This window comes from Pteropus vampyrus, unplaced genomic scaffold, assembly GCF_000151845.1.
Source record: "Pteropus vampyrus isolate Shadow unplaced genomic scaffold, Pvam_2.0 Scaffold23, whole genome shotgun sequence".
Classification (NCBI taxonomy): domain Eukaryota; kingdom Metazoa; phylum Chordata; class Mammalia; order Chiroptera; family Pteropodidae; genus Pteropus; species Pteropus vampyrus.
The window spans coordinates 8,249,957-8,270,751 of NW_011888804.1; the positions used below are offsets into that span (position 1 = coordinate 8,249,957).

The following is a 20,795-nucleotide window of genomic DNA, read 5'->3' on the forward strand; positions in this document are numbered from 1 at the left end:
GCCCCACAGGACACCTACTACATAAGTTCATTTACCAAGACTGGGAGACATAGCAGCTCTACCTAATACATAGAAATAAACTCAGGGAGGCAGCCAAAATGAGAAGGATAAGAAATATGTCCCAAATGAAAAAAACAGAACAAAGCTCCAGAAAAAGAACTAAACAAAACAGAGACAAACAATTTATCAGATACAGGGTTCAAAACATTGGTTATAAGGATGCTCAATGAACTTAGGGGAAGAGTAGATGGATTCAATGAGAACTTTAACAAAGAGATAGAAAACATAAAAAGAACCAGTCAGAAATGAAGAACACAATAACTGAAATGAAGAATACATTAGAGAGAATCAATAGTAGAATAGATGAAGCAGAAAACTGAATCAGCAATTTAGAAGATAAGGTAGCAGAAAACACCCAATCAGAACAGCAACAAGAAAAAGTAATCCAAAAATAAGAGGATAGTTTAAGGGGCCTCTATGACAACATCAAGCATACCAACATTCTCAGCATACAGGTACCAGAAGGAGAAGAGAGAGAACAAGAAATCGAAAACCTATTTGAAGAAATAATGACAGAAAACTTCCCTAACCTGGTGAAGGAAATATAAATATAAGCCCAGGAAGCACAGAAAATCCCAAACAAGATGAACGCAAAGAGGCCCACACAAGACACATCATAACTAAAATGGCAAGGTTAAAGACAAAGAGAGAATCTTAAAGGTAACAAGAGAAAAGCAGTAAGTTACCTACAAGGGAACCCCCATAAGGCTGTCAGATGATTTCTCAACAGAAACTTTGCAGGCCAGAAGGGATTGGCATGAAATATTCAAAGTGATGAAAAGCAAGAACCTACAACCAAGATTACTTTACACAGCAAAGCTATCATTTAGAATTGAAGGATAGATAAGGAGCTTCCTAGACAAGAAAGAGCTAAAGGGGTTCATTACCATCAAACCAATATTATAAGAAATGATAAAGGGACTTCTTTAATAAGAAAAACATCTAAAAATATGAATAATAAATGGCAATAACTGCATATCTATCAACCATTACTTTCAATGTAAATGGGTTAAATGCTCCAATCAAAAGACATAGGGTGGCCGAATGGATGAAAAACAAGATCCTTACTATGGTGCCTATAAGACATTCACTTCAGATCAAAAGATACATGTATACTGAAAGTCAAGGGATCGTAAAAGATATTTCATGAAAATGAAAACAAACAATAAAAAAGCCGAAGCAGCCATACTTATATAGACAAAATAGACTTTAAAAGAAAGGTTATAACAGGAAACCAAGAAGGACCCAGGATTCCACTCGTGAATATTTATCCAAAGAAAAACAAAACACTAATTTGAAAACATATATGCATCCATATGTTCATTGCAGCATTAACAGGCAAAATATGGAACTAACCTAAGTGTCCATCAATAGATAAATGGATAAAGAAAAAGTAGTACACATATACAATGGAATGTTACTCAGCCATAAAAAAAAAATGAACTCTTGCCATGTGCAATAACTCGGATGGACCTAGAGGGTATTATGCTAAGTGAAATAAGTCAGACAGAGAAAGACAAATACCACATGATTTCATTTATATGTGGAAAACCAAAATACATACATACATACATACATACATACATACAGCAGAACAAAGCAGAAACAGATACAGAGAACATTTTGATGGTTGCCAGATGGGAGAGGGCTTGGGATGATGGGTGACAAAGAAGAAGGATTAAGAAGTACAAATTGGTAATTACAGAATAGTCATGGAAATGTAAAGTATATCATAGGGACTATAATCAATAGATTGTAATAACTATGTATGGTGTCAGATAGGTTCTAGATTTATTGTTGCGATCACTTCATAAGTTATATAAATGTCTAACTCTATGTTGTACACCTGAAACTAATATAATTTTGTATGTCAACTGTAATTGAAAAAAAATATTTAAAAAATAGGACACACTTTTAAAAGATTTTTTTTCTTAAGTATTTCTCCCTTAAATGCTTTTGGGTATTTTTCTCTCAAATTCCTGGCAGCTGTTACACTGGGAAGTATTTATATGAAACAAGATGATTTAACAAGTGGCCAAATTATTTCATCCATTCATCCCTCATTTGGTCACTCACCAAATATTTATGAGGCTCTTACTCTGTGTCAAGCACTTGTTGAAGGAAAAATTTGGAAGAGGCCTACCACATTTACATAGGCAGCCCATTCGCTTCCTGGAAGTGTATAGTGTGCTCTGTGCTTTATCACGTGTAAGTGTAGTTAAGTAGCTGGGTACTTAATGCCTACGATATTTATTTTAACCTGCTAAAAATGACTCTTGAAAATGTTCTAGATGTAGCTATATGACTTTTAGACTGGCAATGCAGAGACCTTAACATATATTGTAAGCACTTCATTTTTTTTTTCCTACCAACCATACTGATCCAGACTCTTAGAATGAAATTAAATATGGCAACATTTTACGATGTCCTGTAAAGCTGGGGTCCCCAACCCCGAGCTGCGGACTAGTACTGGTCCGTGGCCTGTTAGGAACGTGGCCGCACAGCAGGAGGTGAGTGGCCTGGGAGTGAGCGAAACTTCACCTATATTTGCAGACCCTCCCCAGGGCCAGCATCACCACCTCAGCTCCACTTCAGGTCATCAGGCATTAGATTCTCATAGGAGCACCGGTCTCTGGTGCCAAAAGGTTGGGGGTCACTGCAAACGGATTGGGTAATTTCCAAAAGGATGGCCACACCAACAAACTTGAGAAAGCAGCTGGTTTTGTGAGAAAGTTCTCAGAGTAGGAATCACACAGGCCTTGACTCAATTCCCAGCTCAGACACTTCTCTAACTGTGCGGCCATGGGCAAGCCCATGCAACTTTCTGAGCCTTATTTCCTTCACCTGTAAAATGAAGCAATAAAAATCATACCACTCTCAAAGGGTTTTTTTTGTGAGTATCAAAGCATATAAAACGCTTGGCACATGATAAGTGAATAAATGGTACTCGTGTTATAGTGACAATAATTGACAATAATATTCTTATTAATAATACATTTTCCCACTGTGGTCCAGCTGGGTTGGCATGTTTCAATTCTCAAGAATTTTTTCATCCCAAACCATCTCCTTTTTCCATGGGATGGTGTTTTTAAAAAATCCCTGGAGCCTGCCCCAATTATAAAAGGAGATAACTTGACTTAATTTAACTGCAGCCTGAACATTTGAATTTAATTGAATGGGAAATAATTATTCCTGAAGAGCAAAGGTTTTTGAGGGTCTGTGAGGCGATATAAGATATGTATCTCATTACATTAGACCTTGGCAAATATACTTTTAATAATCAGCTGCTACTTAACATATCCGCCTCCTATTAAATTTCCAGCAGGAACTACAGACAAGATGTATTGGGGAGGCAAGGGGCTGAACTGCCAATTCATTATTTAAAAAGTGATTTATTTACCAAGGTGAACCATTTGCAAATCCAATAATAAATCTATTAAGGAGCAGTTAACCTCTATAATTCTGTTTTAAATAATCAATTGGTGTTTGGGTAACATACAACGTCTGTCTCATTAGGTCGCCATTAACTCCTTATTTGAGGCACTTAATCTGAAGTGTGACTGAATCAGCCATGAGGTGGTAATTAGGTATTCGATACAGGTCCTTCATCCTCCAAGGAACTGGGTCCTTCTTCTCCTGCTGCAACAGCTCTTGTTGGGGGATTGGGGAACCCCTGAGTCCTCTAATGCCCGACTCTGTGCTCCCCACAGTGCCTCCCATGACAAAGACTTGACACCACCACCTTCCTCCAGGGGGAAGAAGAAAAAGAAGAAATCTACCCGGAAGAAGAGAAGGAGGTGAGGGGCCCAACAGGAGATGAAAACTTGAAGATGGTGGAAGGGAAGAAATAAGGGTAAAATGGGTTTCGGGGTCAAACAGTGACTCCCTTTGGTTTCAGATCCTCTCTCTGCCTCTTAACTAGTTGTGTGGCCTTAGGCGAGTCGCTCGACTTCTCTGTGTCTGTCGCCACTTCTATAAAGTGGTGAGTAAACCTACCTCTTGGGGTTTTGTGAGAATTAGATTTAAAAAAAAAAAAAATGGATGTGGAAAGAGCTGTCACAGTGTCTGACATGTAATAAATAACCAATTAATCGGAAGCATAGTCATGACCATAAGTAATTTTTTTTTTTTTAATGTTCTCTGTGTGGAGGGCTGTGCTAAGCACTGTGTTCTCCGTCATCTCTTTTGCCCTTGACTACAATCTACCAGGCAAGCATTATTGTCCCCATTTTAGAGAGGCACAGAGAGGGGTGGAGGAGGGTGACAGAACCTACAGGGACTTGATTCCAGGTTCCTCAAGTGATTCCACCACACCCACCCAGCAGGTTTAAGGCCAAGGATAATGGACTTTATATTTTGGCCAGTTGTTTGTACTCTGTGAATTTTTTTCAAGGTACAATTACTTTTTGATCTTTTTGTATTTAAAAAGATTTTCAGATTTTCTTCTAGGCTGCTTGCTACTCACCACTAAAAGTATGTCCATTGTTCCAGACCCAGGGAGCTGGGCAGAGACCTTAGTGGGTAGAGTGGAAAATCTCACCAAACCTCAGAGGCAGTATTTGAAGAAGCCTGCAGGGGGCAGCAGAGAGGAGTGTCTGAATGTCCAGCCCCAACTCCAGGTTTTCTGGGACCTTGTTTCCTGGATACCACGTTAGCCTAGTTCTAAGAAAACAGGCCCACAGAGGACCCAAAGGGGAATGTGAATGAAGACCCTGAGTTCCAGCTGTTGTAGGGTGAGCGATGGAACTGGGGCAAGTGGCTGGAGCTTCCTGATCTTAGGGGTAGACATGAGAATACCTCAAAGAACGTAATGGCCCACATCGAGCTTCACTAGTTCATTCCTTCATTCAATAAATGTCCACTGATCACATGTTTGGGGACAGGTACTGTGACTCCCTAAGAGTCAGGTTGTTCTCAACCCTGCATTTTCCCCTGCAAAGTATTTTTGTTTGTTTGCTCATTTTGTTTTATTTGGGTTTTTGTTTGGTTGGTTGGTTGGTGTTTTGAATTGGTGGCCGACATTTCAAAGCCAGTGGATCTCATATGAAAATATTTTCTTCGATCAAAAAGACAGGCGTTCTGGAAGTCCCGGGCCTACATTCCCATGCAAGACCCTCGGCCGATCTGAGAGGCAGCCACCCACCCGTTTGGTCAGGGGCTCTCTGGTTCACCACAGTCCCTAGCACTCCCTACTGTCCCACACCTGGGCTGCTTCCTCTGTTTATGCTACCTGAGAGGCCACTGTTAGCACGGGGTTGGAAACTCCTCATCTCAGGTATTTTGTCAGTGGGGAAATAAGAGACTCAGAGCAGTGACATCACCAAGTGAACTTCAGGTGGCGAAGTCAAGATCGGGACTTGGGTCACCTGAACTTCACCTGACGTTTGAAACAAATGCAAGCTAATATCAGTATTGGCGTCATCCTGTGTGGTGCCGAAAGGGCTGAGACCAGCATGGGGGCCAGAGAAGGGTCTCTGTCACACCAACCGTGGCCTTGAAGAACCTACCTCTGACGGGCGTCTCCCTCCCCCGACAGGTCCCCGTCATATAGCCCATCACCTGTCAAGAAAAAGAAGAAGAAAAGCTCCAAGAAACATAAGCGACACAGGTATTGTCCTCCCGCCTCAGCAAACAGGGATGTTCCAGGTGGGGTGGAGGTGGAGGTGACAGTGGATGGCAACAAAGGTCATTTAGAAGTATCATTTCATTTATGTAAAATATTTATCTACGAATTGTTATTTATTTGTATCTTGTATAGGCTGAGACCCTGGTAGCGAGAACCAGAGGCCCGCTCTAGCTCACTTAGGCCAGAGAGGAATTCAATGATGAGACAGGCAGGAGTGTCTCGGACCAGCCAGGCCTCAGCGAGGGTTTGAACCAAGTTGCAGGCTGCTGATAGAACCCAAGTAGGATACACAGTGTCCCATGCCACGTGGGAGACATGGCTGCCCCCTGTTTCCACCTCTCCATGCTGTGGGTCCGGCCACAAGAAGACACTGAATCTCACTGTTTCGTTCCTTATTCCAAATTCCCAAGGAAGTCTTCTCTGGTCCAACTGTGTCCTAGAGGATGGGATCATGCAAAACATGGCTTCTGGGATTGTCCACCCTTGTGGACAGTTAAGGGGGATTCTGAACTGGACACACATTCCAAAAGGTGCCCAATATGTACACATGCACATACATACTCACAAACACACACAGACATGTATGTTTATGGGGGGAAAAAATGGAAGGATATATACCAGAGGGTTCAAATCTGTGGTTCATGGGCCAAGCCAACATTTTATAATTGGGAGATTTTGCAATATAAAAATTAAGCTTTCCAGTTCCTCTGTAAAATCAGAAGTTGTGTCTTCATTGGACTCATTTTCCCACGGGCAACTATCAGCTGGAGCTGAGAAGCTGCTGTTCATATAAGGAGCGTGGGTGCTCGGCGTGCCACAGGCCCCCCTTAACCTGCTCCCCACATTTATGCACATTTACAAAGCCTGCTTGGCCCCCAGGGGCAGGGAATTTGAAGCTCCTTGTATAAGTTATTTGCTGTGGTTGGCTGCGGATCATAGAGAAAGAATGGTTTATATTTTTGCTTATCTCTATCTTCCAATAGCGGATTACTTGTGCAATTAATCACAACAGAACACAAGGTAAAAGAGTTCTTCTGGGTTTTCCCCCTGCATCTCACCCCTGCTGCAAAGTTGCCCCAAATTGACTTTTCCTAATCGAGGGGTGTGGTCACATCTCAGGCTTTATTGCCAGAATGGTCTCAACTCAATTTGGTTTCACTGAATATGTACCCTCCCCAACTCCGATGATCCAACTGATGCTGAGTTTTTGCTTAAGAGAAGATATGGGCAAACCAATTAGTGAAATGTTGTTAATTTGCTGTTAGAAATCTTTGCCAACATGGAGTTCTTTATAGAAGCAATGAACTGCTCCGTGGCTGTAGACTGCTATCTCGTCACCTTCCTATGCTGAACAATTTGTCCCAATTTGGGGGACTTTTCCTAATCTGGATCTTGGAAGCCAAGTAGCTTCTTGCTCAACGGTTTCTTGGCATGAGAAAGAGACTGTGCCAGAAATTTAGAAACAGGCTGTTTTTCTGCCAGCTACTGTCGCCCAGGGGTTGGAGGCTCATCAGGAAGAAGGACCATACAATGGGAGATCGTTAGGGAGAAATGCTGATTCTGGTCCTTCCCAAACCTTCACCTACTGCTGGCCCGTCTTCTCCAAGTTCTTGACGGTTGACTTTTTTGGAAATAGGAGCTAGGGGTAGGGGAGGCATTGAGATGATTTGTTTTCTGTCCTCAATTAATGAGGCTTCAGGATTAAAAGAAAGATTCCCAGTTTTCACATCTGGGATGTGATCGGAATACCCATGATGTGTCATGAAAAAGGATTCTGGGCACCAGGAAGAGAACAGTGACCGAGACCCAGCCCCTACCCTCAAAGTTCCTCTCATTCTAGTAGGGGAAATACATAATTGTCATCTGCAGAACTCTGTACTATAACAAGGCTAAGCTCAGGAGCTCACTCAGAGCTCAGCCAGCCTGAGGGGACGGGAGAATGCTACAAAGAGAAAATGACATCTCGGGGGAGTTCCGAAGAATGAGCAGAAGTTAAGGTGGAGCTGTGTGACCTTGGGCAACTTAACTAACTTCTCTAAGCTTCAGTGTCTTTGTAAAATGGTTGTCAGTAGTACTTCCCAGGCTTTGGGGGAAGATTGAATGAGGTCGTGTGTGAGAGATGCTTAGCCTGGAGGCTGGCACAGAGTTAGAGTTCCACATATGGAAGCTGGTTGTCCCATGATGACAAAAACGATGATGATGATGATGAAGACAGTGATGAGCCCACAACTAGGGCAAGAAAGATGAAGGCGAGACCGAGGGTAGGCGAGGAGGCAGAGGACTCTCTCCTGCCACCCTCCTCCAACCTCATCCCAGATAGGACTGGAGCACGGGTAGGTTTTTACTTGGGAATTCAAAATGCAGATTGGTGTCTCCCACGCAGTCCTCATATTCTTTGAAATCTAAGAGAGGAGGATTTGCTAGGTGTCTCAACCCCCCTGTAACATGGTCACAAATGCATTGATACAGTCACCCCAGGAAAAGAAACCTCGAACTCACCTATATTTATTTTCTTCCCTTCCTTCTCCCCTCCTTCCCTCCCTCTCTCTCCCCGTTTTTTTTTCTTCCCCCCTTTAATCAGGTCATTCTCCAAGAAGAGAAGGCACAGGTAAGAATCCCGTCACCCCTGGCTACCTACTTCAGCTTTCTGCTTCCCTAACCAGGCGTCAGGCAGCTCCTAGGCTCGGCTCTCAGTCTCTACGTCTGTGTCCTTGGCCACACCCTCTTCATCTTCCTATGTCTCGGTTTCCTCCAACATGAAGGTCTGGGCTGGGTCTCTGTAAGTTCCAAGCCAGCTTTCGACTTCCATCAGGCCAGATGGTTGTTCTTGAACCAGGCCTTCCCCATACCTCTGCCCTTCCCCCAGAAAGTCTCCCAGAGTCTGTTTGCTTTACCACTGATTGAAACCTTGGGTCGGGGCACATGGAGAAACATCAGCCACCCCACCAAAGCCTTCCTGGCTAATTGACAGGGGCCAAGTCCTACTGGGCCGGACACACTGGGTGAGCACAAATAAAGCTGTCACCTACAGCTACGTCCAATAACTGGATCCTGTGCTAAGCCCTTTCCGGGGTGTGTATTTAATCCCCATCAATCCTCATCACCACCCTGTGCAGTGGATGTGTTTGTTAATCCCATTTTACAGATGAAGAAACTGAGACTCAGACAGATGTGACAGGCATGTTCACAGACACAGTCAGAAAGTGGCCGGACCAAAATTTAAACCCAGATCTCTCAGACAGAGGATCAGGCCTCCCCGCCGTGGCTTCTTCAGTAACAATAGCCACATCCAGAGCAGTTGGGAGAGTGCAAAGCCCTTTTGTTCAGTCAGTTAACAAGTAGACATTGATCACCAGTGTCATCCATCCCCTCGGCCCAACAGCCTGGGTAATGGCCCAGTTTCACAGTCAAGGAAACCAGGTCCCCAAGAAGACAGGTAACTTGCCTGACGTCACACAGCAGCTATGCGGTGGAGCTGGGACATAAACGTGGAGTTTTCAGTGAGGTCCTGGGCTCTTCTGTTGCACAGGCTGCGTCTCAAACGTCTCAAACGTGAGAACAGATCCCGAGGCTAACCTCAAGGTGTGATTTCATTCCAATGAAATCGATTTCCTGTTCCCAGGACCTAGGCCAGTAATGCATTCTTGGTGCCCCCCTGAAGCCAGTCTGGTTTAAACTACCAAGTGGCGTTCACCCTCTGGGGGACCTCAATTCGATCACACTGGAACCCCAAGTCATATCCATACCCCAGCCCTCTGACTTAAAAATAAAATAAAATAATAAAACACAGATACTTTAAAATTCACAGACAGAACATTTCAAAATCTGCCAAGCTTTGTGAGGCTTCAGAATATCTCCTTGAATATTCACTCTCTTCTCTTAGAAAGAGCATGGGCTCAGGGGACCTGTGTCCTGGGGCCACATCCCAGCTCATCTGTGTGATCTGAGCAAGATTTTTGGCTCATCTGAGGCTCCGTTTCCGCATCTGTAAAATGAGTGCTTATTAAATTGTGCCAGTATCCATAGGTTGCAGGGAGAATAAAACGAGATTATTGACAAAGAGTATTTAGCAGAGCACCCACCCTCTAATAAAGCCTTGAGAAATGGCAAGATATTATTATGACGTTTATTACGTCTGTTATTATGAAGCTACCAGAGCTGACCCTGGCACCCCCTGCACCCCATTCTCAGCCTGTGTGTGGGGGTCGCTGTCTCTAGCTGAACCTGCTGGGTGAAAAATTGAGCAGTGGACGACTCTGGTCTTGAAGATGATCAGTGTCTGTCCCCAAACTGCCTGCATCTAGTGGCTACTGTGTGTTAAGCATTTTAACAACTTGTTTATTTTTATCTTTATCTGGAAGTTTGCATCTTTCAATTAATTGGCCATTTCTCATTTAGCTCCTCCAGCCCAAAAAGCAAAAGAAGGGAAGAGAAGAGGCACAAAAAACAGTAAGTAGAGACCACCTGGAATGTTCTCTCCAGTTTGGGGAAATGGGGATCCGCTTAACAGGCAGAGTTTTAGAGTTTCCTAATGGACAGGTAAGGAAAAGCGTGGGTGGTTAGGAGGGAAGAAGGAAGAGAAAGACAGACAGACCCGTGTGTGGCTTGCTGTGTGGGTTTGCGCATGCGTGAATGCACGAGGTTGTGTATGTGAAGTGTGAGTATGCATGTGTGTTTGTGTGTGCGTGAAAGTGAATGGTGTGCATCGGTGTGCCTGGTGTGCCCATCGTGTGTGCGTGTGTGTGAATTCTGTGTTCCCATGCGTGAATTGTGTATTTATTTGTATGTAATGCGTAAATATATAGCACACACATTGTTTGTAAACATCTATACACTTTTCTGTCGTGCAGACAGCCATGTGTGCACAGATGTATTTGCAGTATGGGTAAATAGTGTGTGCGTGTGGCATATTCTTTGTGTTCACACGAAGCATGATGTATGCCTGTGCTTACGTGAGCATGAACGTGTCCAGCGTGCATGCAGGTGCACCCTCTGACACTGTGTGCGAATTCTGTGCACTCTGCGTGAGCACCGCTTATGTATCTGTGTGTATTACTCATTCGAAGGGTGCAGGTTGGTTCTTACGTATGCAATGTGTGTGCTGTGTGTGCTTGAGGACTTAAGGGCGCATGATCACGTGCATGCACATTCATGAGTGTGCGTATGAGTCCAAGCCCTGGCTGCTAGGGCTTAGGGCACAGAGACGTCAGTGACGCTCCTGCACCCCGCGACCCCTGTCTCAGAACCCCAGCTGGTTCACAGTTATAGCTGGTGGTAGAAATTCAAATCAGCCAGCGCTGCCTGCAGAGTTCAGTTCCCAGCCAAATTACAAGTAAATTTGGTTACAACCCATCTACTTTATACCCTGCAAATGTTAGTGCGTGTATTTTCCAATCAACTAATATTTTATCTCCTGCCAAGAAGCTTCTAAAGTGAGGATCAAAGGCAATGGGATGAAAGGCAGTCAGCTGCTGGGGGTCGGAGGGGAGAGGAGGCAGGGGCACAGAGGGAGGGCGCTCAGCTTTGCTGCTCCAAAAGGTCTCTTCACCCAAGGTCAGGGCAAAGGAAGGCAGTCCAGCCACCACCACGGGGCCGGGGGAAGACTCCAGGAGGTAGCTGCAGAGCTTTGAGTTAGCTCAGGGAAGAACTTCCCAATCATCAAGCTTGTCCAATTCAAGTCAAGAGGCAATTATTGGTCATATGTATTGTGTATGCTTTCATGCTAAGCTCAGACAGAGCACACATTCTCCGAGTCCTCAGCATCACTTGTCCAGTGGGGCTGCAGTATAGACGCCCACAGAGCCAGGGGCTGGGCTCAGCCCTAAGAGCACTTGGGAGGGATCATGGCTGAGACCAGGACTGCCTGCCTGAGGGCAGCGAGGTGGCCGCCCTCCCCAGTGCCAAGAGCTGGCTGAGTCCCAGAAATTGCTAGCAGGACTTGTGAAAGCCAAAGACAAGAGTCAGGAGAGGGAAAAACAAGAAAAACAAGGTGTCCCTGACACAAAGTGTGGTTATTCTTGCCAAGTCCCATGTCTGGGCTGATTCTAACCATGTGACCACTGCAGTGAATTAGCATCCCTTAGTGAGGCCTTCATGTGTGACAGGCCCTATGCTGGGCCCAGGACAGAGGTTAGCCAGACATTCATCTGGCCTCGAGGAGCTCCCAGTGCAGTGGAGCACAGGAGACAGACATGGGACAGGTCACAGCATGGCAATGGCACATGCAAGTCCAGGGTGCGGCGGGAGCCCTGCTGCTGGAAAGAGGGGAGGCTTCCTGCAGGAGGGGGTGTCCAGGCTGGGAGTGAGGGTGACGGGAACCATTCTAGGCTGCAGGTTAGGTGAGTGCTTTAAACTTTCTGTGCCTCAGTTTCTTCATCTGTGAAATGGGAATGATAAGAGAACCTACTCCATAGGTCGTGCTGAAGGATAGATGAGTCCACATATGGAAAATGCTTAGAGCACGGTTACCTATCATCATCATCCATCATCATCACCACCACCATCATCACGAGGACATCATGAACTGGGAAATGTGTGCGCCAGAACACAAGCAGTTTAGAGTTGCTTGAGCCTGCCAGGCCAGGCCAGCCCAGGACATATCATGCAAGGAAGCTGGCGAGCTAGGCAGGGGGTGACTTCCGAAGGTGCTTGGGGTTCAGGGTCAGAGTTTGGACTTGGCATGAGGGCAGTGGGAGGGTTTTAAGCCGGGCAGGGATATGGTGTGATTATCCCATTGCAAGAATCCCTGAGTCCTTTGTCGGGATAATCTTCAGAGTTATCTCTGTCTCCCACTGGCTTTCTGGCTTGGCAGAGACCATCGACACGCCTTGTACATCCTCAGGGACCACTGCCACCTCTGCTGCTACTTCTGAGTCATTGTTATTACTTAGAGGGAGCTGAAGTAACCTGTGAAAATACCAGTTTTGGTGGTAGTGGTCGTAATTATTGTAATTATAATTTTGGTTGTTGATGAGGTTTGTAACTCACTCTGCAAGTGGGATTTTTGACTTCACGCTAAGAGTCTAGACTTCATTTTCCAGTTCTGAGGTTACAGATTGGCAGCCCTAAGGCCTAATTTACTCTGCAAATGTGTTTTGTTTGCCCTAAATGGTGTCATTTTTACAAATGAGCTTCCATTTCAAATAGGAGTCTTTTACATAAAAATCTGTATTTCTACATTTGCTTGAAAAAATTGAAGATACAGCACCATGCCAATATTCTGAGCAAAGCCACTCCTTTTTTTCACCTGTGCCCTTCAGGTGATATTTTTTTAATGCCCGACTGATTCACACATCATGGTATCTGACTGGCACATGAAACTGTCTAAAACCGAGACTCCTGCCTTAGGCGAGGGAGAGGTGACATGTGGAGGTGACAGTCCTGTCCGGGGTGCGGTCTACAGCAGAACTGCTTCCAGCGGGGTGGAAGGCTGAGTCATCCTGCTGTCTCTTGCAGAGGACCCCTTCCCGCTCACTTGTGTTCAGTGTGGCTGGTTAGAGACCCCAAATACCAATATGGGAAACTGGGGTGATGTGGGGCATGAGGCGGGGGAAATGCTTAACTTTGGGAGGGATGGTGACACTGGACAATGTGTGTCACACAATCAAAATTTCTCTCTCTCTCTCTCTCTCATCTCTGACTCTCTCCTTCTCACCCCCCACCCGCCCCACCCCAAGATCACGAAGCCGGCCCCGAAAGTCTCGTCGCCATCGCCATCACCACTGCCCCTCGCGGTCCCCAAGCTCGGAGTCCCGCTCCTCAAGCTGTGAGAGCAGGTAACCCCTCACCCCAAAGAGCCTCCACACCTAGCCACCGCCCAGAGCCTCAACTGAGACTCCGTTATCCTCAGCTTTGCCTCTCACCGTTGCTGCTGGGGCCTGCTTTCCCAGGAGAGGAATGGCCTCCTTCCCTGTAGAGAAGGGGCTGCAGACAGAAGGGCCCGCCGCTTCCACTTGCCGACACGTGTGCTTCCTGAGTGCCACTAACAGGGCACTGAGGTGCTAAGGACTCTTCCTCTGTCAACCACATGGTCTCCTAAACAGCCCTATGATGTGGGTACTTCTGTTAACCCCATCTTAAAGATGAGGAAACTGAGGCACAGAGAGGTTAAAGAACTTGCCTGTCACTTAGCGACTGAGCGACAGAGTTAGGTGGACCTTGGGAGTCCAGCCTGGACTCTGCAGTCTCACTAAGGTTTGCTCTAAGCACAGAGAAGCTAAGCAACCTGGGAACGTCCACCCAGCACATTCCGAGGCCTCATTCCGAGGCCTGTCCAAGTCCGGTTTCTGCTAACTTAGACCCTCTCTGTGCTGACACATCGGCTGTCCTGGACTGAGTGGGGAGGAGGTTTCTCTCATGGATGAGAAGGTGTGCGTGCTTGGCCAGGTTGTGTGGTCTCCCTCCCAGCAAGGAAACAATAAACATGCTTGCGAGCTCCTGGCAGCCTCTTCCTGGACCGCTTTGGTGCTTCGAGCTCACCGGCGTGAATGACGTTACAGCTGGGAAAACTGCGTCTTGGTGGGCAAAGGGATCTGAGCAAGGTCATGGTGACTGGCAGAATAGGGACAGGGACCCAGGTCTATGTGACTCAGCCTGAGCCCTTCACCTCCAGGCCAGGCCAAGTCAGCTCCCTGCAGGTCAGCCTTGGTGGCCTGGGCCGGAGCGCGATGCGGGGCAGCAGACACTCAGGGCATGCACGTCACCCTTCCCCAACTCACCTTTTCAGGAAATAGCTATCATCGCACACCCTGGCTTCAGCCCTCCTTCTGCTGTCACCTCTCATGGTGGTGTTGCTGCCTGAGTTCCCCAGTGCCTGCTGAGCTGAGGAACACTCCAGCAGGCATGGAAGCAACCCTCGGGCTGGCTCTCGGGCCACACATCCACTATAAATGATCTGGAGGCCCCAGGGCAGAGGGACACTCTAGAGCAAGAACCCTAGGCATGGTTCCTGCAGGGCAGAAAACTCTGCTCTGACCCTGGTTCTGCTGTTTTCATGCTGTGTGACCTCAGGCAAGTTCCTAAACATCTCTGAGCCTCAGCTTCCTCATCCATAAAATGGGAAAGTAATACCTGCCTTATCTATGTCTTCGAGTTGTAGAGAGGACTGTGAAAGCACTTTAAGAGCAGTTTACAAGTGCCATGCAAATCAATGAGGTTTATATTTATTACCACTGCGGCTCCAAGCTGAGGGGCTAAGCAGAGCGCAGACAGTTTCTGAAGAGTCAGAGATTCCTTTGGCAGACAGAGCAGCCAGATCTAGATCGGGAAGCTTACGGAAGGCACCTTTGTCACTTTTGTCAGCTATTTTTTTTTCAAAAGTTTTGGGTGATAGTCAATAAGATGCTTCTATTTCACAGATGGCGAAGTCACATACACAAAGACATGCAGAAAATGCAGTTATATTTATAGACAAACACATGAAAACACAGATGGACATGCCCAGACATACACAGTCACATACAGACTTAGAGACAATCACAGATGCATGAAGGACATTAAACTGAATCAGGGTAGGGACCTTTCCTGTCTTCACAGCTGCATCCCCAGCCCCCAAAACACTGCCAGGTATGTAAATAAACATTTGTCCAATAACAAATGAGAGAATGAATGAATGAATGAATGGGCAAGTGGGTGGGTGATGGATAGAGGCACACGTAGTTCCTACAAACACACTCAAACGCATGCTATAGTCCTCAGATTTTCTAGGTACCCTCAACTACCTCTCTGCCATGCTCCCCTTCAAAAGACCCTCAGGTCTCTCTCCCCTGACCCCAGGCACCGCGGCCGGTCCCCCGAGGAAGGGCGGAAGTCCCACCGAAAGCACTCCCGCCGCTGCTCCAAGACCCTCGGCAAGGCCAGCCCCGAGGCCCGGTCCAGCCACCCGCCCAGCCAGCCTGTCCAGATGCTCAGCCTCCTGTCAGCCAGGGGTGTAGTAAGTATTCCACACAGCCTCCTCAGCCAGTTTTGGCTACGATACTGGGGGGGAGATGGAGGCACAAGTTCAGGGCAGTGTATGCCATATTTTAATTCAGTCTCGGGCAAATATCCCACTGGTTTCAGACCTCATTATTGATTAGCCAAACGGTCATTCACTAGCCTTTGAAAGCACTGCCTTGGGGATTTAGAGTTGGGAGTGAGTGGTTAGAAAAATGCAACTACCCAGGCTTTTTATCAGGGGGATGTTGAAAAATACATATTGGTCTCCAGAGTGACATCTACAGGAATGCATGTGTGAGGCACTGTAGGAGGTTTCTTTGGGGAGGAAGGAAAGGGGGAGTCTTTGAGGTACCAGAGGCACTCCAGGTTTTCAGTGAAGTCCGCATCTTTGATGCCAACTAGCCTGCAGCATTGATTGCCAGCTGGGATGTGATTTCACCTATGTAAACACAGCCTTGTATGTACAAGACCTGTGTTCTCTCATGTGTCCTCATATGTCTCAGGGAGTTGAGGGCACGGCTACTCTTACTGGTCCCTTCCACAGATGGGACCGAAAAACCAAGGCTCAGAGAGGTTACAGTCTAGGTAAAAACCACAGAGCAAAGCAAGAGCAGATGGAATTTAGTGACCTGGCATTGAACAGACTCCTGTAACACTCCCTTAGGTCAGCAAGGAGAAGCTGGCATGTGACTTCAGTCAGTTCAACACCAGCAAGTTCCCTGAGCAAGGGATTTGAACTTGGACCTGAACTCAGGTCCCAGCTTTGCCACGTCCTAGCTGTGTGGCTTTGGGGAAGTCATTTAACCTCTTGGAAACTCAGTTTTCTCATTGGTAAACTTGAAATAATACCAGTTCTACATGGGGTTGTTAGGGATATCCAATAAGACAAAGTATGCGAAGGCCTTTTATAGACTCTAAAGGGACCGACAAATAGGAGGCAATTCAATACTGATATAGAGTTCACATCTGGCAGCTGGGCAGGGACCTGTCTTCTCCAGCTATGAGCAAATCTGAAAATTTCAGAGAGCTGCTCCCTCAGAAAGAATGAGGTAGGAGTAAGGAAAAGCTCAGAGGTGCTTGCCAGGAGGTGAGGGAAGAGAAGATAATGATAAACCGTAGTTGAGTCTGGTTGACACAACCGTTATTATCTGCAGTGCATTCTGGGAAGTCTTCTTCACCAGTCAAGGTACCCTTTGTCACCAAAGTCAAATTTTGCCCAAATTCTCTGCCTAGCTGAAACCAGCCAGAATTCTCCGTTGAAGAAACGCCTTGTCTCCCAGGGGGATTGTTGAAAAAATAGAAATAAATTTAAAATACGAGCAGTCAGAGGTGGAGAGATGTTTTTAAGTCATTGAAAGCCACCCAGTCTCGCTGCTTATAGTATCTGTGACAGCCCATTCAGTGGCCCCAACTGACCCTAATTAAAAAGTGCCTTTTGGAGCAACTGGCTTATGTGTCTGTACCCGCCTGGGATGGTTTCCTAAAGGCCATGTCTGTCAAAATATTGCAAAAAAAGGGGGGTGGGGAGGGGTAGTTTTCCCACCTCAGCTAGTAAATTAGCAGATTGGCTATTGGTTCTTGAAGCTTCGATATCCCCAGTGGGCCCAGCCCTCATCAGAAGAGCTAAAAGCTCATCTGTACCTAGATGGCAGAGGCCTTGGGAGCTCACCTAACTCAGTGCTCTGATTTCAAGAAAAGAAACAGACTCACAGAAGAGAAATGACTTCTGTGGGCCATGGCAGGTCAGAGTTGTTGAAAATATGGGTTTACGGTTATGTGGCCAAATCCTGGCTCTGAGCTAGGGATAGTTACTTAAATATTTTGGAGCCACGATTTCCTCATCTGTTAAAAAAATGAAGATAATGAATCTTCCTCAAAAGCCTTGTTATTAGGACAAGAGCAAAGTAACGTTGTAAACTGTTGAGCCCAACGCTCGGCACAGGGGCAAAACTCAGCAGATATTAGCAGGTGTCATGGCAACAACATCCCAGAGGCTGGCTCTGCACTTACCAACTGTGGATCCTTGAGCGAGGTGCATAAACTTGCTGTGCCTCAGTTTCCTCTAAATCTGCAAAACGAGGACAACAATGAGACCTACCTCATAAGAGGCATGTTATGAGGAGTCAATGACTTAATATAAATAACATTTTAGGCTGCAACAGACAAGTGGCACATGTCTTATTGATGCGAATGGTAGAGTAGTATTAATAGTGGAAATAGAACTAATAGTAGCAACAATAGTAGCAGCACTGGTAATAGTGATGGTAGTAACAGTAATACAGGTATGTTCTAGGCCCAGACTAGTCAGTGACTGAGTTGGGAGAAGGCCAGGGCCTTTGATTTCCTTCCAACCTAGGCGGTGACTGTGGCCCGAATTGCTGGTCCCATTCCGCTCATGCTTGCCTGACTTCTGGAGGCATTGGGGGCCCCGCCAAGTCTGGTCCTCTGAGTGCCCCACACACTAGACCCTTTCGCATCTTCTCTCCTGCAAAGGCAGAGATGGAAGAAGTTACCAAGTGGGAGCAAAAGTTTTCCAAGAGTCCTGGTCCCAACACTTTCCTGAGCAATCTGTTAAAGAGAACAGCAAAGTCACTGTCATCGAATCACCTGTTCAGTCATTTGTTCCAATCTACCAATTATCTACTGAGCATCTGTAAAGAGTCAACTCTGACGTGGCTCTTGGGATCCACTGAATAAGGAATAGCCTGTACCTTCTTAAGAGAGGGAAGGCAGGTAAAAACTGTAAAAGACAACATAGAACAATGAATGTGGAGACGCTGAGATGGGGGTGGAAGGTAAGCAGGCAAGGATGGGAATTAAGCTGAGGGTTAGGTTAGGGCAGAGGTGAACAAGGGTTAGCCAGAGGAAGCAGGAAATGAAAACCGGAGTCAGGGATGGAGACAGAATTCCAGGGCAAGAGATGGGGTTCTGGAGCCGGCAGGAGCCTGAGTAGGAAGGGTCTTCTTGCGCCATGGCTCCTATCACACTACACTGCAGGCATTTCATATGCACAGCTCTTTAAAAAATCAAGGACGAGTGCATCACATCAAGGGGCAAATTTACATATATGAATATGCAAATCTGGGGTCGTGTCTTATTGAAATCCTACTTGAGGTAAAGATAACCTGAAGCCCTCTTGCTCTGTCTGAGCCCAAATCCAAATGGAGGGTCCCAAGGAGACAATTTAGGGACCCTTCACAGCCTCACTCATGTTTCTTATCTCCACTCAACCATCTCTCTGTTCAAGGCATTAGGGGGACAGAGAGATGAATAAAGTACTCATGAACGACAGAGCTCACAGTCTAGTAGTCAACAGAATGCTGTAGTACAGTAAGATAAGTGTTGTAATTAGAGCTGAGATTGATTCGGTGAGCACCAGTACCTCCTCGGTTGTTAAAATATTCAAATACTTGCACAGCAGTTGATAAATAAACCCTGTCTCCACCCCACCTCACCCCCAGTCAACAAAGCCATCTCTTTTCTCCCCTGGTGTTTTCTGGACCTTCTCACAGTCTAGCAGCTGAAGAATGATACCCGATAGTCCTACAGCACCAAGGCCAGCTACCTTCAGAAGGGGCAGCCCCACACTCAACCAATTGAGGAGGATTATTTTGAATATTATTACCCGAAAGGGGATAGAAGCAAGTACAATGAATGTATAGTAGGACCACAGAGGAAGGACCGGACAACGTCGTCTTGGTGTCTGAGAGGGTTTTCCAAATAGAGGAACATTTGAGCCACCAAATCGAGATGGCTGATGAATAGAGGGAGGGAAAAATACAGCTATTATGTGCCAGGCACTGTCACATACTTCACACAGTTGTTTGTTGTTGTTGTTGTTGTTTTTCTTATTTGATCCACAAAACAGTTCTTTGAGGTAGATGCAATTACAGAGAGGTTGGGGGTCCCAAGATTTGGCCAATTCCTTTCCGTGTTGCATGTGACTGGACAGCGGGACCGGAAGGGGGCTGGTCCAGGCAGAAGCTAGACCAGGGAGAAGTGCAGGCTCCTTTTCTTCTTCTACCTCCAGCATGGACCAATAATTGCCATAGACTCTCTTGCCAACAAAAACCTGTACTGATGCCATGACAAAAGAAAAAAAAAAAAAGCAGAACTTTGGTTCCATAAAAGAAGGTCTCGAAATTTGTCAACAGAAGGAGGCAATAGAGGGTAGTGATGAAGACAGGGGCTTTGGAGCAGATCTGGATACTCTGGATTCTTGATCTTGTCTCTCTGTGACAAGCAATGACTTGTCGCTCTGCAGGTGAAAGCAGTAACTAATGCTTACTGAGCACCTACTGTGTGCCAGGTGCTAGGTTGAATTCTTTACATGTGTCATCTCCTTTATCTCTTATAAGAGCTTCAAAGGAGCTTCCACTAAGATCTCTGTTTCATAATGAGGAAACTATAGGCTAGGAAAAGTAATTAATGGGCAGCTATTTAATGGTGAAGTTAAGATTTAAACCCAGAAAGTCTGATCTCAGAGTCCACGTGTATAATGTCATGGCCTTTCCCGTGTCATTTCACTTCGCTAGGCCTCAGTGTCCTCATCTTTACCTTGGGCTAATAATCATACCTACCTCATAGAGTAGATGTGAGGATGGAGTGAAATGAGGTATCAGTCCATTTTTAAAATATGCATAAGCACCTACTGTATGCCAGGCACTGTTATAGGCACTGGCTGAGCAGCCACAAACAAGACAGATGAGATTCCTGTGCTCATGCAGCTTCAGTTCTGGGTGAAAAATAGCCCAATGCTCGGGACATAACACTCAATATGTAATAGTTGCTAGTGTTATTGTCATCGTAGTGGCTTTATTAAACTCGCTACAAATAAACCCAGACATGAAGTTTCTGGAGCATCTCTTGCTTCAAAAAGCTTAATCATATCCAAGATCTCAGGTGAACTTCAGAACAATCCTAGGAAAAAGACGGAATGATGATATGCTCCCCATTTTGTAGACAGGGAAAATGAGGCTAAGGGAGAGTATGTGGGTAGCCCTGGTCTTCAGACCCCTGACTCATGTTCTTGCACATTCTGCAAAAGCCGTCAGCTTCTCCTGCAATGGGAAGACGAAACATCCAACACCATTCACTGCAGTTAAGAGAAGAAGGGAGCCAGAATGCAGGGTAGCACGAGACATGGGGATCTGTGGGACCAGTGAGGTTTTTA

At 46.0% G+C, this 20,795-nt stretch overlaps 1 protein-coding gene across 1 annotated transcript in view; it reads left to right on the forward strand.

Annotated features, from left to right (window-relative positions):
• SRRM4 (serine/arginine repetitive matrix 4) overlaps nt 1-20,795 on the forward strand; it is a 146,174-nt gene that overhangs the window by 107,506 nt on the left and 17,873 nt on the right. The window contains exons 3-8 of the mRNA XM_011355850.1: nt 3,771-3,857; nt 5,597-5,668; nt 8,268-8,294; nt 10,085-10,135; nt 13,363-13,461; nt 15,461-15,617. Of these exons, the coding sequence (XP_011354152.1) occupies nt 3,771-3,857; nt 5,597-5,668; nt 8,268-8,294; nt 10,085-10,135; nt 13,363-13,461; nt 15,461-15,617 (493 nt within the window). The remainder of the gene's footprint in view (nt 1-3,770; nt 3,858-5,596; nt 5,669-8,267; nt 8,295-10,084; nt 10,136-13,362; nt 13,462-15,460; nt 15,618-20,795) is intronic.